Source organism: Grampus griseus, assembly GCF_964374135.1.
Source record: "Grampus griseus genome assembly, chromosome: 11".
Lineage (NCBI taxonomy): Eukaryota > Metazoa > Chordata > Mammalia > Artiodactyla > Delphinidae > Grampus > Grampus griseus.
This window is the reverse complement of record NC_139005.1, coordinates 64,631,791-64,646,293: the sequence shown is the minus strand read 5'-3', so window position 1 is coordinate 64,646,293 and position 14,503 is coordinate 64,631,791. Positions and strand designations below refer to the sequence as shown.

General features: G+C 35.2%; 1 protein-coding gene across 2 annotated transcripts in view; it reads right to left on the bottom strand.

Moving 5' to 3' along the window:
- Positions 1–14,503, bottom strand: part of OTOGL (otogelin like) — a gene marked incomplete at both ends in the record, with an annotated part of 147,726 nt that overhangs the window by 64,042 nt on the left and 69,181 nt on the right. Inside the window, 4 exons of one of the 2 annotated variants that reach the window (XM_082665792.1) lie at positions 801–917; positions 3,534–3,653; positions 6,009–6,158; positions 11,468–11,602. In XM_082665792.1, the coding sequence (XP_082521918.1) occupies positions 801–917; positions 3,534–3,653; positions 6,009–6,158; positions 11,468–11,602 (522 nt within the window). The remainder of the gene's footprint in view (positions 1–800; positions 918–3,533; positions 3,654–6,008; positions 6,159–11,467; positions 11,603–14,503) is intronic. The other variant, XM_082665793.1, reaches the window with a different exon arrangement.

Below are 14,503 nucleotides of genomic sequence, written 5' to 3'. Positions count from 1 at the left end.
AGAAAACTAACTGGTAGATTTTCAAAATTTGCTATTATCAGCTTAACACTGCCACCTAGAGAGTTCTCAATATCTCAAACTTCTATTCATCCAAAGGAATTTATTAGGCAAATGTAAGATCAAAGAACTAGCAACACAGGTTAACGGGACTAACAAATATAACTTCAACATCTGCAATACAACAGATTAATATCTGTAGAAGCTCATTGTTTCTTTATTGGCATATTCGCATGGCATTAAAAGAATGTTCTACTTACAAATGTACTTTTGCTTAGTTTTTAATAATATCTTAAACTATTTTTACAACTTCTATTGGAACCTAAAATTATTATGTTGGAAAGACATTTTAAAAGTTAAATTTCTAAATAAATTACATTCAATCTTGGGATGTGCTTCTAAAACCATTTTAAATGTGTCACTAATAATACTTTTAAACTTTACTTTGGGTTAAGGAGAAGAATGCCCATTTGGTAGTGTCATCTGAAGAAAAATAAGCATTTATGGCTTTGATCAGTCATTTATGGCTTTGATGATGGACGTAAAAATGTTTCATAAACTGAAATAGATCATTAACAAGCATTATATACGCTGTTAAATAAGATGGAGTCAGGAAGAATGTAAATCAACTAAATGTGTCAGTGCCACAGAAAAACAAACTCCCAAATTTGTCTTCCTAACAAGGGTTAGGTAGTATACCTGAAAAGCCAATGGGTAGCTAAATTATTTGTCCTGTTCATCTCAATATTATAAATACAGCAGTACTTGTTTAAATTGGAAAGTTTAGTAAAGCATTCATTTACCACATTGCGACAAGGAGCAAAAACATCACTGTACAAAATGGAGCATTCTTTCTTGGCATAAGGAAATTTGTTTTGATGTGCCTCACAGGGTTTAAATAATTCAGTTGGGGTTTCACACTGCGGAAAAAGAGAAAAGAATGTTTTTAAGGGGTGATTTCTGAAGCTGAAACCAGAGTAACCTAATCTGACTTCATCCACCACAATCATACCTAATATATTCACATTCTTCTGGACAGACTTTACCTAAAGCACCTGTGCTCGGCCAGCTCAGTGTTAATAGTATATATTATCTTTGAAAGCAACTAAATTTACTATTAAAATCATGAAAATATTAGAGAGTGAAGGTAAATCTTTTTTAAACTGTCAAGTGCAGCATTACATGACTAAAAAAATTGCCTAAGCAAATTATTCTCTTTCCTTTAATTTTCACGTCCTTCATTTCTGTCACAAGCCATCCTCTGAGGAGTTGCATACACTCAAGTGTCTACAGGCTCACCTCCCACATACTAAACAATTCGGTCTCTGCCTCTTCTAATCCACCTCCCTGAAACTGGCCTGGAGAAGGCCATCATTGATATCGTTACTAAAAATAAAGGCAACTTTTCCATCTTCATCTCACTTGCCCTTTCGCTGTCTTTGATTCTGTTTCATACTTTACCCTTCTTACATGTCTCTCATGTGTTTCCAGTGGCACCACTAGGGTTTCCTCCTAGTTCATTTGCTGCCACTCTTCATCCTCCTTCCACCTCCCTTCTCTGCAAGACTTGACCTTCAAATCTCTATTTTTTTCATTCTATACACTTCTCATGCCTTCAGCAACCTGAATATGATAGTAACTACCAAATCCATATTTCCAGCCCATATCTCTTTTCTGAGATCTCAAAAATTGGGACATTTCCACATAAATATCTGTCACTTCTCTCTCAACACATTCTAAAATGTACTTATCTTACACCATTGTCCTGTCCCCACTGTCCCCTACCACCCACCTTCCTCTGTGCCCTGTCTCCTGGAAGAGCACCAGTGTCTATGCAATAAGCCAGGAAGATGGGAGGCATTCCTGAATTCTCCAAATTCATCTTTCCTTATGCAGTCCTTTCAACAGATGCTGATGTTTCAGATGTCTCTCAGACTTAGATAGTTTTCTAAATCTTCACTGATTTAACATTTCTTAGCTGGATTATAAGAGCCTAACTAATTTAGGGCCTTCGAGTCTAGATCCTAGCACACATATTTTGCAGCTTCATATTTTGCATTCCAGCCATTCCCTACTTCAAACCTTCCACCACAGCCATATTGAACTTCTTAAAATTCCTGTTAGGCACCATACTCACTCCAGTCTTCCTGACACGTTCTAAAGGGATGCTCCCTCCTTTGCTGCTGCACTCTTTCCCATCATCTTCACTTGTATAGCTCTTATGAGTCTTGTAGGAGTCAGCTCAATGGCACCTTCTTGGGGAACCTTCCTTTGACCATCACAAACTCCATGCTGTATACACCTCTATCCAAGCACCTGTCTCATATTTCCATTGTTAAGTTTTTCTACCTCGTCTGCTAAACTAGACTCTAAATTCCTAAGGGCAGTGGCTATGTTTTAATAATATTATGTGTTCATATATCCTGGAAAACATTAAGTGCTAAATAGAACTTACTGAATGAATTTTTTTTATTTTCAGCTTTGTCCATTAGGTATTAATGAGTCTAAAATTCTTTGATGAGTCCAAATATTTAAGTATTATTATAAATTAGATATTCCTTAATTCATTTTATATTTTAAAAAATAAAATCTTTATACTTTCCAATGTAGACCACTATGAAATATACTGCTTAAATTTTACTAAATTGGATGAATGTTTAACCCCAATCCCCTTTTATTTTTATAAAAAGATTTAGATATATTAGTAAATTAGGCAAAATAGTAAGGCAACTAACCAAACAGTAACCAACCAGGAAATTGTAGTTGCAGACACTACTTTCAGTTAGAAAAAAAAAGGTTAAAAAAAAAAGTAGAAGAAAAGAGTAGAACAAATTTCCAGTTTGACTGTTTTCTGAGTTCAGCATTTCTCAGATTGTGTCCCATAGAAAACTATTTCCTTGATAACTAATACACAAAAATGTAAGTTCTGTGTCAGTAAGTTCGGGAATCCCTTCAAACACATCCCTCCCTTAGAGGAATATAATGCCTCAAGAAATCCTTCAAAAAAGAAATATGCCTGACTTAATTTATTCTAACTGCTCCCCAAGGTAAGTTGGCCACAAATCCACTCCCTACCCCTCCCCATCCCACATCCAGCCATGTCTGGAGAGCAAATGTTAAGAAATACTGCCTTCATTTATTCATTACCTTGAGTTGACAAAAGATACATCATTAGAAATACAAATAAAGAGAATTTTGCAGTGAAAGGAAAAGCATGAGATTAGAAGATGTGAATTCAAAAGTCACTCCTGCGGCTTTCTGGATATATAATATTAGACAAGTCATTTAACCTTCCTGAGTCTCAATTTCTTCATCTATAATATGGAGTCAACACCCTTTACATTATAAGACTGTCACAGGATTACATGAGAAATTAAATGTGAAAGTAGTTTGAGTTTGTCAACTATGAATTACTGCACAAATATTACATAAAATAGTATTACCTAAATAAATTTTTCTGCAAGGATAAAATGTTTTAGTGGATAAATACAACAAAAAATATTTGTTTAGTTCTAAAATACATATATTCCACTTACCTGTCCTAATGCCCAACTATCTCCAAATACCTGGGCATTTCTCACTTCTAAGTTATTGGATGTGGTCATATCATTTGAAGTACATTTGTCAAAGTTTCCACATAATCCTGATAATTTGCCCTAAAGTAAAAGAAAATTATCATGAAATATTCTATATTCATTTTAACATTTAAGAACTAATATTCACTGAAATTTTCAAGAGATTTAAAATAGACATTTTAAGAATTTCCACAATAATCATTTTAAAAATGTTTCAAGAAGGTGGAATTTCATGTCTATTTAATTATATTTAACAGTTATTTTAGATTCTCAAAAATGTTTTTCCATACCCCAAAGTTTATCTATTCACACTTACCATTGTATTAGTATTGATATAACTAATAATATAAGTAACTTGGAAAAGTATAATACAAACACTACAGTATTTGTACAAGTATAATACAAACATTACAGTATATGTCTGAGTGTGTACATACAAATATGTGTATATATATACATATTCTGTGTATATTTACATATTTACATTTTAATGATGAAAGATCCACTTCCTATTATGTTTAAGGTTTTCTAAGACTATAAATGTTGAAACCATAGAAATAATTTATCTTTCTTTAGGTCGTACTTTGAAAAGCCAAAACACTCAAAGCATAACTTTTAAAGAAAACGTTAACTCTATATTCATATACCATGCCACCATGAGACACAATAAATGAAATCCACATCTTACCTAATTTTTATAAAGTTTGTTATGGGTTATGCAGTGGTTACTGCAAGTGCCATATGGATTATCCACATCAACAATGTCCACTGCATTTTCTCAAATAATGTGAAAAACTTTTCTCTTGGGGAGGGAGGTGGATTAAGAGTACAGGGAAGAACGAGATTCCAAAATCAATGAAAATCCTCCTTGAGCTTTGAAATTAAACAAACTGACCTCTCCCCTCATGTACTGAAGAATGGAACGCAGCCCTTTGTTAATGGTAAAGTTGGCTGCCCATGCCTCCAGCAAAGCTGACAATAACCTTGGGATTGCAACTGCCAAGGCCACTGCTTACCATGGTGCCTCTGCTCTCAGAAGCCGCAATACCTATTCAAAGACAGTGGCCTCTTCTGCTACTGCTCACCCCAAAATTTAAGGCAGCAGTAAAAGTAAGGGAAGATGTAGAAGAATAAATGGTTAATTTGTTTTCAAAAAAGTAAGGAAGGGAGGATACATGGTAGACAACGGCAGAAAACATAGCTGAAGAAGTATGGCAATGACTAAACTACTTCATCTTCATCAAAGAAATGCAAGATGCCAGCAAACACCTAGGAATAGATTTGGGGGCTTTATTTTGCTTAGGGCTGAAAGAAAATGACTTCAATATACAATCATATCTTAAGTTTATAACATTTTAAAATATTTTAAAATATGTATATTTTCTAGTTTTATAAGAATTTGTTATTACTATCCCCATTTTTCCCTAACTTGCCACAGATTATATCCATGAGTTTCAATTTCAATTTCAGATAAAGTGGATTTTTAAAACTATATCAACGTTTCAAAAACAACCCTAACATATAAATTTTAAATGTTTAATAAAATTTTAAATATCTAAAATAATAAAAATATTTAATAATATCTAGTACAATATTTAACAGTAAACAATAGTTAAAACAATGTAAAATATAAATTGACAAAAATTGTAAACAACCCAGATTGAATCTTCAACCATTAATGGATAATACAAACTAATACATCCATACAACAGAGTACCACTTAGCAGTGTATAGGAACAAACAATTAATTCATTCAACAATATGGATGAATCTTGAATGTATTTTGCCAAGTCAAAGAAGCCAGACCCAAAAGGCTACAGATTGCATGATTTCATTTCTACTGTATCCAGAAAAGGCAAAACTATGCAGATGGAAAATAGATCAATGGTTGCCAAGGGTGAGGGGTTGGAAGTAGGAGTTGACAACAAAGAGGCAACATGTGAGAAATCTGGGAACTGATGGATCTGTTCTATCTAGAACTGTGGTGGTGGATACACAACTCCATGCATTTGTTAAAATCCATAGAACTGCAGACCACAAAAGTAAATTATTTTACATTTTTTTTAGAATTTTACTGTATGTAAACTTAAAAAAAATATCCAGAATATGGAGGAAAAGATGGAATGCAAACTGTAATAAATGAATCTAACTCTACTACAAACATATCAAATAACCATGCTGCAGGGAATGGGAAAAAAAGAACCTGACCTAAGTAACTTTGAAAAACTGGATACTGTAAGGTTGAAGTAAAAAAGAACTGTATACAGCACTTGGTAAACTTGTTCTTCTCTGGGGTCTGAGTTAGTAATTCTGAAAATATAACTTATTTCTTAAAGGAAAACATCAATCATTTTATTTCTGTAAAACATCAAAAGGTAAATGTAATTTCATTTTTTGCATCTCATTTGGATTGACCTACCAAATAGGCTGACTTACCCTCCACTGTGGTCCAACTTTGATATGGATGGTTGTCTTTTTATCCCAAAGAATAGTGATGTCTTTCTCTGGAAAGTATACTACTATGTAGTACCCTGCCTTCCAAAGCTGGTATGTTGGCTTACTTTCCAGAAAAAAACCTGATCGTTTCTTAAAAAAAAAAAAAAAAGAAAAGAAAAAGCATAATAAAGAAAAAAATGAATTTCTTGTTTTCTCACCAAAATGTAAACATTAATTATATCCATCAATAATTATCTACGTACTAGTGTTTCTGCTTAGCCCTGTCTTTCCTGAATTTTGTAGTGAAAGACAGAACAAGTGCCTAAAATAGGAAAATCATAAAATTGGTAACAAGATACACACTGGTAGATAGGCTCAACATGGATAAATGAGCAAAGGGAAAAAGGTATTTCAGTTATAGAGAAGAGCACAAACAAGGCGTGGACATAGAGTACATTAGGAGGATATACCTGCTGACCCAGAAATTCTATATTGATGGTGAATAAATATGATTGAGTACTAAAAATGTATGACTTTACCTGAATAATTGAAAAACAAAAGCACAAAGTGTGTGTGTGTGTGTGTGTGTGTGTGTGTGTTTGTGTGTGTGTGTCTATAGAGAGAAAGAGGTGTTAAGGAGGACAGGGAGATGAATTTCCATAAAAGGAACTTAGGAAGGCTCTTTGCAAGAGGTGGAACATATATACTGATATGTAAGAAGCCATGATAGGAAGATATAAAGGGCTGGAAAAGAGAATGAGGAAGAAATCATCCCAAGAGAAGGGAATCAGTTTGAACAAAGGCTTAGGGGCAGGAAGTTTAAGATTGTTCAGTACTAAGGAGAGCACCAGAGAGCTACAGCATGGATTCCATGACAAGCATAGTCTGAGACCCTTTGCCATCAAGTTACCCATCACAATCAATGGCTGTTATTCCATGTGCAAAATGTCCTCAATAAAGGCTTTTGAATAGTAAAATGACAGACCATGTTTGTATATTAAAAGAAAATAATGTGTGTGCTAGAAAGTATAACAGGGAGAAACTAGAGACGAAACCCACTGGGAAAATTTAGAGTACCTTTAACCTAAAGTGAGAATATGCAATGTTCTTTATGGGCAAGGGCTATACCCTATAAAAGATTATGCTGAATCTGACATTGAAATTAAGTCACATAAAAACTTTAAAAATACATGGTTAAATCAAAGTAAATAAAACAAATTTAACCAGAAGCAAAATAAAAATTATGAAGGAGATATGAATTCCTTTGATTATTTTTCTCCCCCAAGTAAGAACAAAAGCATAGCTTGGAAACACTGTACTATAGTGTACCATTTTATAAATATTTCATAGGGCAAATTAAATAAACTCAGTCAAATCCATAAGGAGTTTTCAGTCTCCTAGATCAAGGTCATACTTATAAGCGCTCGGTATATTGTATAGGACAGTATGAATTGTTAATGGACTCTACCTAACCTCATTTCCTTCTACTTCCAAGCGCCAAGTTGGAGTTATAGGGCAATGCCCTCAGTACCTGTGAGGGTCTGCACTCAACCTGGAAGTACTCTGTGTCTAAGTGAGCAAGGCATTAAAGGATAAAGAAAAAACACCATGGCAGGTAAAGAAAGACTAAAAAACAAAGGAAAAAAATGTTCCCTGTTTGATCAAGGGCTCTACATTTTCATTTTTCACTAGGTCCATAATATGTGTAGCCTGCCAGGCCCCCATATCACCCTCTGCCATAGAACCTATTTTTACCATTTTGATTACACTTTTCAGGACCTTTCTATTATCTGATTTGTCTTTGGCATTATTATCTGTCTTCCCCCCTACATGAACGTTAGCTCCCAGAAGGATGCACTTTGTCAAGTTCATGGCAGTATCTGCAGCTTCTAGATCAAGGATAACATATATTTTTAACGCCTTCCTGCACTGGCCTGTTCTTAGTTCTCAGCTTCCAGCCTGAACAGCAATAATCAAAGTAAGTAAGTGAAATGTTTGTAGCTTATAGCTCCTTTTCAATCCATGAAATACCTTCTTCATGTATTTTCCTATTAAACTTCCCTCAGACTGGTTGACATATCACTGGAACATAAAATAAATTTTTGGATACGATTATTGGACTTCCTTCTGGTTGGTTTTGTATTAGTTATCCTGATGTAAAAGCACATCCTCTCTATTTGCCTGTAGAGCTAAATCCTTCATTTTTATTAGACAAGGCAGTTTGCTACAAGAGAACAATGGTCAAAAGGAGATGGTGTACTCCTTACTTTTCAGATTAGGAAGTAAAGACGTTTCTCCTTATAAGGTTGAGGTATTATGAATTGGACCTCCACTTCAGGGGAGAATTACTGCACTTTAAATAAACTCTAGTGATGTTAGAAAAGTAAGTTATAAAAAGCAGAGAATTAAAACTTTTAAAATACAGCTTCAACTCATAAAATGTTTATATGCTACATATTTGATAAAATTAGAGTGGTACATTTATTGAAAAAAAATAACAGGTTTTTTTCCTTCCCCTGAATGAGCAATCCATCTGCCATAAAACAAATGGTACTTATTTTCAATTTTGATGCTCAAGAAAAAATATTAGCCAGAGATTTGTTAGGGTCAAACTATCTTCATGATTTTTCTTCATCTTACTTTATACTTCACAACATATATGAAGGAGATTCATCAGCACCTGCATTCAGGTGAAAATTGGAAGATGAACATTACACAGAACTGCAATTATCACTTCAAAAATGTGTCAAACAGTCTTTATAAAAGTATTTACTATTTTCAGTTTTTCTTTTGTTAACACATCCTTTCTCTTAGAGAGAACCTTCACCTATAAATGAATATCCAGCTGATGGCTACACCAAACTGCAGTAATTACTTCAAAAAGATGTTAGCACGACTTGTACAAACTCTGTTTTGCTCAAATCTTGATTGCTGCCTGGTTGGTCTCAACATTTCTTACTGAGACATGAGCTAAGGTCTAGGGCACCGATTCTCAAACTTTAGTGTGCAGAATTTGGGGAAACCATTGAAATATTGATTGTCATCAACTTCAGCCATTCTAATTCCTGAGGTGGAATCCAGGAACCAGCTCTTATAATAAATATTCTAGATGATTCTAATGCAGAAGTTTTGCAAACCAAACTGAGAAACGCTAGTCTAAAAGCTCAAAAATAGGCCACTTTATAAAGTCCATATGTCACATCATGTCACTTAATTCCAAAATTTCTTCCTTGTAGAGTAAGTTCAAATATTATATTACACAGCCTCCTTGTCTACTGCCTTTGTCCCCAGGCTTCCTGCATGAAAGTCAATCTGGACGCTCCTCCCTGAATCTCTTTGCCTCACCCTCCCTCCACTATCCCCATCCACATCAACCAAACTAAACTGCTTGCAGCCTCCAAACGTGCCATTTTATCTTTGAACTCTGCTCCTTTCAACATGACTGTTCCTCTGTACTGACTGCCTTTCTACTCTCTCTCTTCACCTGCCTAATACCTACTCATCCCTTAAGACTCAGTTCAAATCATTTCCCCCAAAGCATGTCTTCTGAGCCTTCAAAAATAAGGAGGGTGAAGGAGAGAAGGAGAGCCATTTCCCGAAATTCATTCTTTCATTTAATCCTCATGTGAATTTAGGAAGTAGATTCCATAATCATCCCAAATTTACAAACGGGAAAGCTGCAGCTTGGAGGGGTTAAATAAAGTTGCCCAAAGTGACACAGTTAGCAGGTGACAGAACAGAGGTTCTAAGTGAGTACTAACTGACACCAGTCTATGCTCTTCACAACTACCCTGAACATCCCAGGTTGGTTTAGGTCTTCTTCTTAGGGATTCTCCTGATTTCCTAAACACACTCCTACCATAGCACACCACACTGCACAGCCTCATTTACTTGAAACGTGTCCCTCACCTCAGTATAAGTTCCTTAAAAGCAAGCACAGTGAGTGTCTTTTCACTGTTGTAGTCCCAATAATTAATACATAACTTTGTACAAAGTAGATATTATGAATAAATGATTGAATGAATGAATTTTATTCATTCTTTCAAACTGCACAGGCTCCAAGTTTACAAGAATGAACAAATAAGACAGCGGTCTCAATTCTCACAGAACTCACAGACAAATAGAAAAGACACAGACCACCACACAGGGGTCCCCAACCCCCGGGCTTTGGACTGGTACCGGTCTGTGGCCTCTTAGGAACCAGGCCACACAGCAGGAGGTGAGCAGTGGGCGAGAGAGAGAAGCTTCATCTGTATTTACAGCCGCTCTCCATCACTTGCATTATCACCTGAGCTCCGCCTCCTGTCAGATCAGCGGCAGCATTAGATTCTCAGAAGCGTGAGCCCTACTATGAACTGCGCATGTGAGAGATCTAGGTTGCCTGCTCCTTATGAGAATCTAATGCCTGATGATCTGAGGTGGAGCTGAGGCAGTGATGCTAGCGCTGGGGAGTGGCTGCAAATACAGATTATCATTAGCAGAGAGGTTTGACTGTGCAGAGACCATAATAAATCAATTGCTTGCAGACTCATATCAAAACCCTATCAGTGAGTGGCAAGTGAAAACAAGCTCAGGACTCCCAGTGATTCTGTATTATGGTGAGTTGTATAATTATTTCATTATATATTACAATGTAATAATAATAGAAATAAAGTGCACAATAAATGTAATGCACTTGAATCATCCCTAAACCATCACCCAACCCCCCGGTCCATGGAAAAATTGTCCAGTCCCTGGTGCCAAAACCAGTGCCTGGTGCCAAAAAGGTTGGGAACCACTACCACCACACAAGTAATTTCACTAAAGTGTGATGCATGTCCTGACAGGGAGCTTGAGGGCAAGAGGAGGAACTCCTTGAAGGAGATAAGATGAGACTTATCACATAAGAATAAGTTAAATGGAAAGGCTGATCCAGGTAGGAGCAATGACATTCATGAAGAACCAGAGGTGAGAGAAAGAATATAGAGCATTTGAAGAACTGATAAAAGCTCCAACTTCTGGAACATGGGCTTGAAGCAGAAAGCGATGAGAGGTACAGCAGGAGAGGCAGCAATGGCCAGATTGGTGAGGCCATGTAAGGGCAATGGGAGGTCACTTGAAAGTTTTGAAGCACTAGGGTGTCAGGAGATTACATTTCCATTTTAGGAAAACCACTCTGGCTGCACTGTGGCAGGATGGATCAGAGGGGAAAAACTAAGACAGGAGGCCAGGTGTCTAGCTTGGAGAATGTTGAAGTACTCCAGGCAACAGGTGACAAGGAAAGAATCAGCAAATGGAGAAGTGGAGTATAAACAAAAGAGACAAATCAAGTATGATTTACTGAAGCTACATAAAATGACAAAGAAAAAAATTCAAACCTAGTAACCACTCATAAAGAAAAGTACCCCCACAAAGTTTCTATTTTATTTTCAGTATCCTCAGGACAAGTTAAAATGATTTACAAGAAATAATTCACTAACCTGTTTGTAAGGAGTATCATGCAGGTAAATGTCAGTGTCCCCAACTGAAATCAAAACACTTTTAGAACAAACAATATCGTTGTCAAAGCATTTCTTGTTCTGGCTAATGACAGATATATCTGAATCATCTGTACTCTGAAATGTCAAAAATATTATATTAATACAAATGTATATTATATATAACTTTTACTTATTTTTCATTAACAAATCTTAAAGAAGTCCAAGATTTACAATGAATTGTATTGAAATTGAAATACAACTTACCTCTAAAATAAAAATCATTTTGATCTAATAATGTGAAGAATTTAATAAAAGTATACCAAGATAGCTCAATCTTTAAACATTTATCTATAATAGCTCCTGTTAAAATGTGTTTCCAACAAGGATTTTTTTCCATTTTATTATTACAGCTCAAATTTATCAACCAGTTTCTTCTTATCAAATACCCAACAAGACATGTCATGTAGGGGAATTTTAAAAGAAATATTTTCATTTTAGACAACATCTTTTGTTTTATTTTAAGCCAGTTTTCTGGCTAAATAATTATTTGCCTACAAGATAAAATTGCAATAAATATAAAACTTTGACACTGTATTAGTAAATAAAATGATGCATATCATTTGAGGGCTTCCTTCCAACTTTACATGCATTGTCTCATTTAATTCTTATGATAATTCTTGAATTATGTATTATCTCCATTTTACAGATCAAGAAACAGAGGTTAAGAAGGATTAAATGAATGTCCAAAGTCACTTAGCTAAATAAGGGCAGAGACAGAGTTCAAAACCCTCTTTTTTAATGCCACTTGCAGAGCAATTAGGAAGAGTTTAGTAACGGTTGAGGAGAAAATTCAGTTGTAGGTTATAGGAAATCCTTAGTTCCAGGATTATTATTTAGTCCCACACACTCTCAATCTAACCTTTTCACCAGTTACCTCACCCTCACCTTCCTTCAGCCACTCCTCTCTCTATCCACTGAGAACTCTCTGTCTGGAAACAGGGTTTTTAACTTTTATTCCAGTTTAATAGATGGGCTTCAATAGTTCTACAGACTCTGGAATTTCATTGTAAAATGCTGTTTTTGAGTATCTGTATTTTTCTAGGAAGAAAGTCTATGATTTTCATCAAACTTTTGAAGTGGTCCTTTTCACCCCAAAAGTTAAAGCCACACTGCCCTGAGTCCTTCCACTACCTAGTGGAAGGTGGGAATTTCATCAAAAGGAAAGGGACAATTCTCTTTGAACTCAAATTCCAATTTTCAAAGGCTCACATACATTTCCTGAATCCTTTTCATTTTTAGATATATGGGGCAGTGCTTATTTTCAAAGTGAGAAGAGTCCTTAAATGTTTGGAAATCATATAGGTCTTGATGTAAATTCTCCATACTTAGTTTTTTATACCACCAACAATATGAACACTAGCTCAATATAATTCTTGGTTTGGCCAAATTCTTCCTGTCTTATTAGTAATCACTATAACACAGTGCCTAGAGGATAGGTTTTCAATGAATATTGTTGACAGAGTAATTAATTTGTTCCTCTGTGACCCAATTTTCCTTACTTCATAGGAACCGAGAGCTTTTTCTTCTTCTTAAACAATTGTTTTCCAAAGCATTGCCTAAACTTTGAAAAGGAGAATAATAAGGGTCATCAAGATGATTACGGCATTGTATTACTCAAAAAATAATGCCACACTTTTCTGCCTTTATGAACAATTTTCAAAGAAGAAATATATATATAATTCAGGGTTTTGTTTTCGTCTTCCTCTTGGAAACAGTTATTTAGATTAAGGGATGTGAAAAGCTGGCTGAAAGGATTCCTATTGCCATTACATTTCTATTACTATTAATTAAAGTGCCTCAATGTTAGCTTTAGTCTTTATATTAATTCAGAAATGCCAAGAAATATTCTATATTGTATAGTCTGCCTGGTAATGTCATGTTCAGAAATGCCAAGAAATATTCTATATTGTATCGTCTGCCTGGTAATATCATGTTATGCTGACAGTAACTTGAAACTATCAAGTCCTAAGAGTCACATTTCCCCAATTTCCGTTTCTAATATATATTTCAAGTTAATATTAGGTTTGGAGATAATGCTACAGAGTTGCTAAGCAACACAGTAAGTAACACAAAGCTAGAGGAAAAAGGTCAACAGCAATGTGCCACATAGATTCCTCAAACCCTTTATGCTCAGGTACTGAAAACACTGATAGAGAATATTCTCCCAAGTGATTCCAAAACATAAAATGTCAGCACCTCTCAAGGTGGTATATTATTTTACTTGCTATGTCAGTCTAAGACCTGTCATAGTCTCAGCCCCTTTTAACAGTAACCATCCCACAGAAAGTCCCTGCTGATACAGTAGCCTCAGGCAGCCATGGTTTATGTTCCACAGCTGACTGGCCCCAAAGCAGCACATTCTTTGATGGGCCAAGGGACTTTTTAATGCAGGCAAAAAAAAAAAAGACAACTCTAGACAATTAGATTATCTCCCACATTTGAACCAAAAGGAATGGAATGTAAACAAAAGATGGTATACTTATCATTTTTTAAAAGAAATGCTTATTATCTCAACTCTATAATGTATCTTGGGCTTTAATTTGTTCCTTAATTTTACCATTTCCTTTTTCACTTACTTTTATTCCCTTAACATACATTTAAATTCTTATTAGTTAATTCCATCATCTCTTTCATAACTTCTGGAAGGCAGAAAATATTTTTATTTTATGGGGAGTAAATTTTATTCAGAGTGAAATCTTCATCTAATTTTTACATGTTACTTCTTTCTTTCCTTCTTTCTTCTCTATCTCTCTTTCTTTTTTTCCTGAAGTGCCACATCATTGTATAATTACTATGCCATTAATTTGCATTTTACTCTTATTTGACAGAGAAAGCTCTATCTGGCTCTACCTAGATCTTTACATTTGCCTAAATAGGGTGTAATGATTTCCTTTGACTTCTTTTCCTCTCTGTTTTCACTTCCTGTGGATGGATGGACAGATGGATGGATGGATGGATAAATACATAGCTACGTAC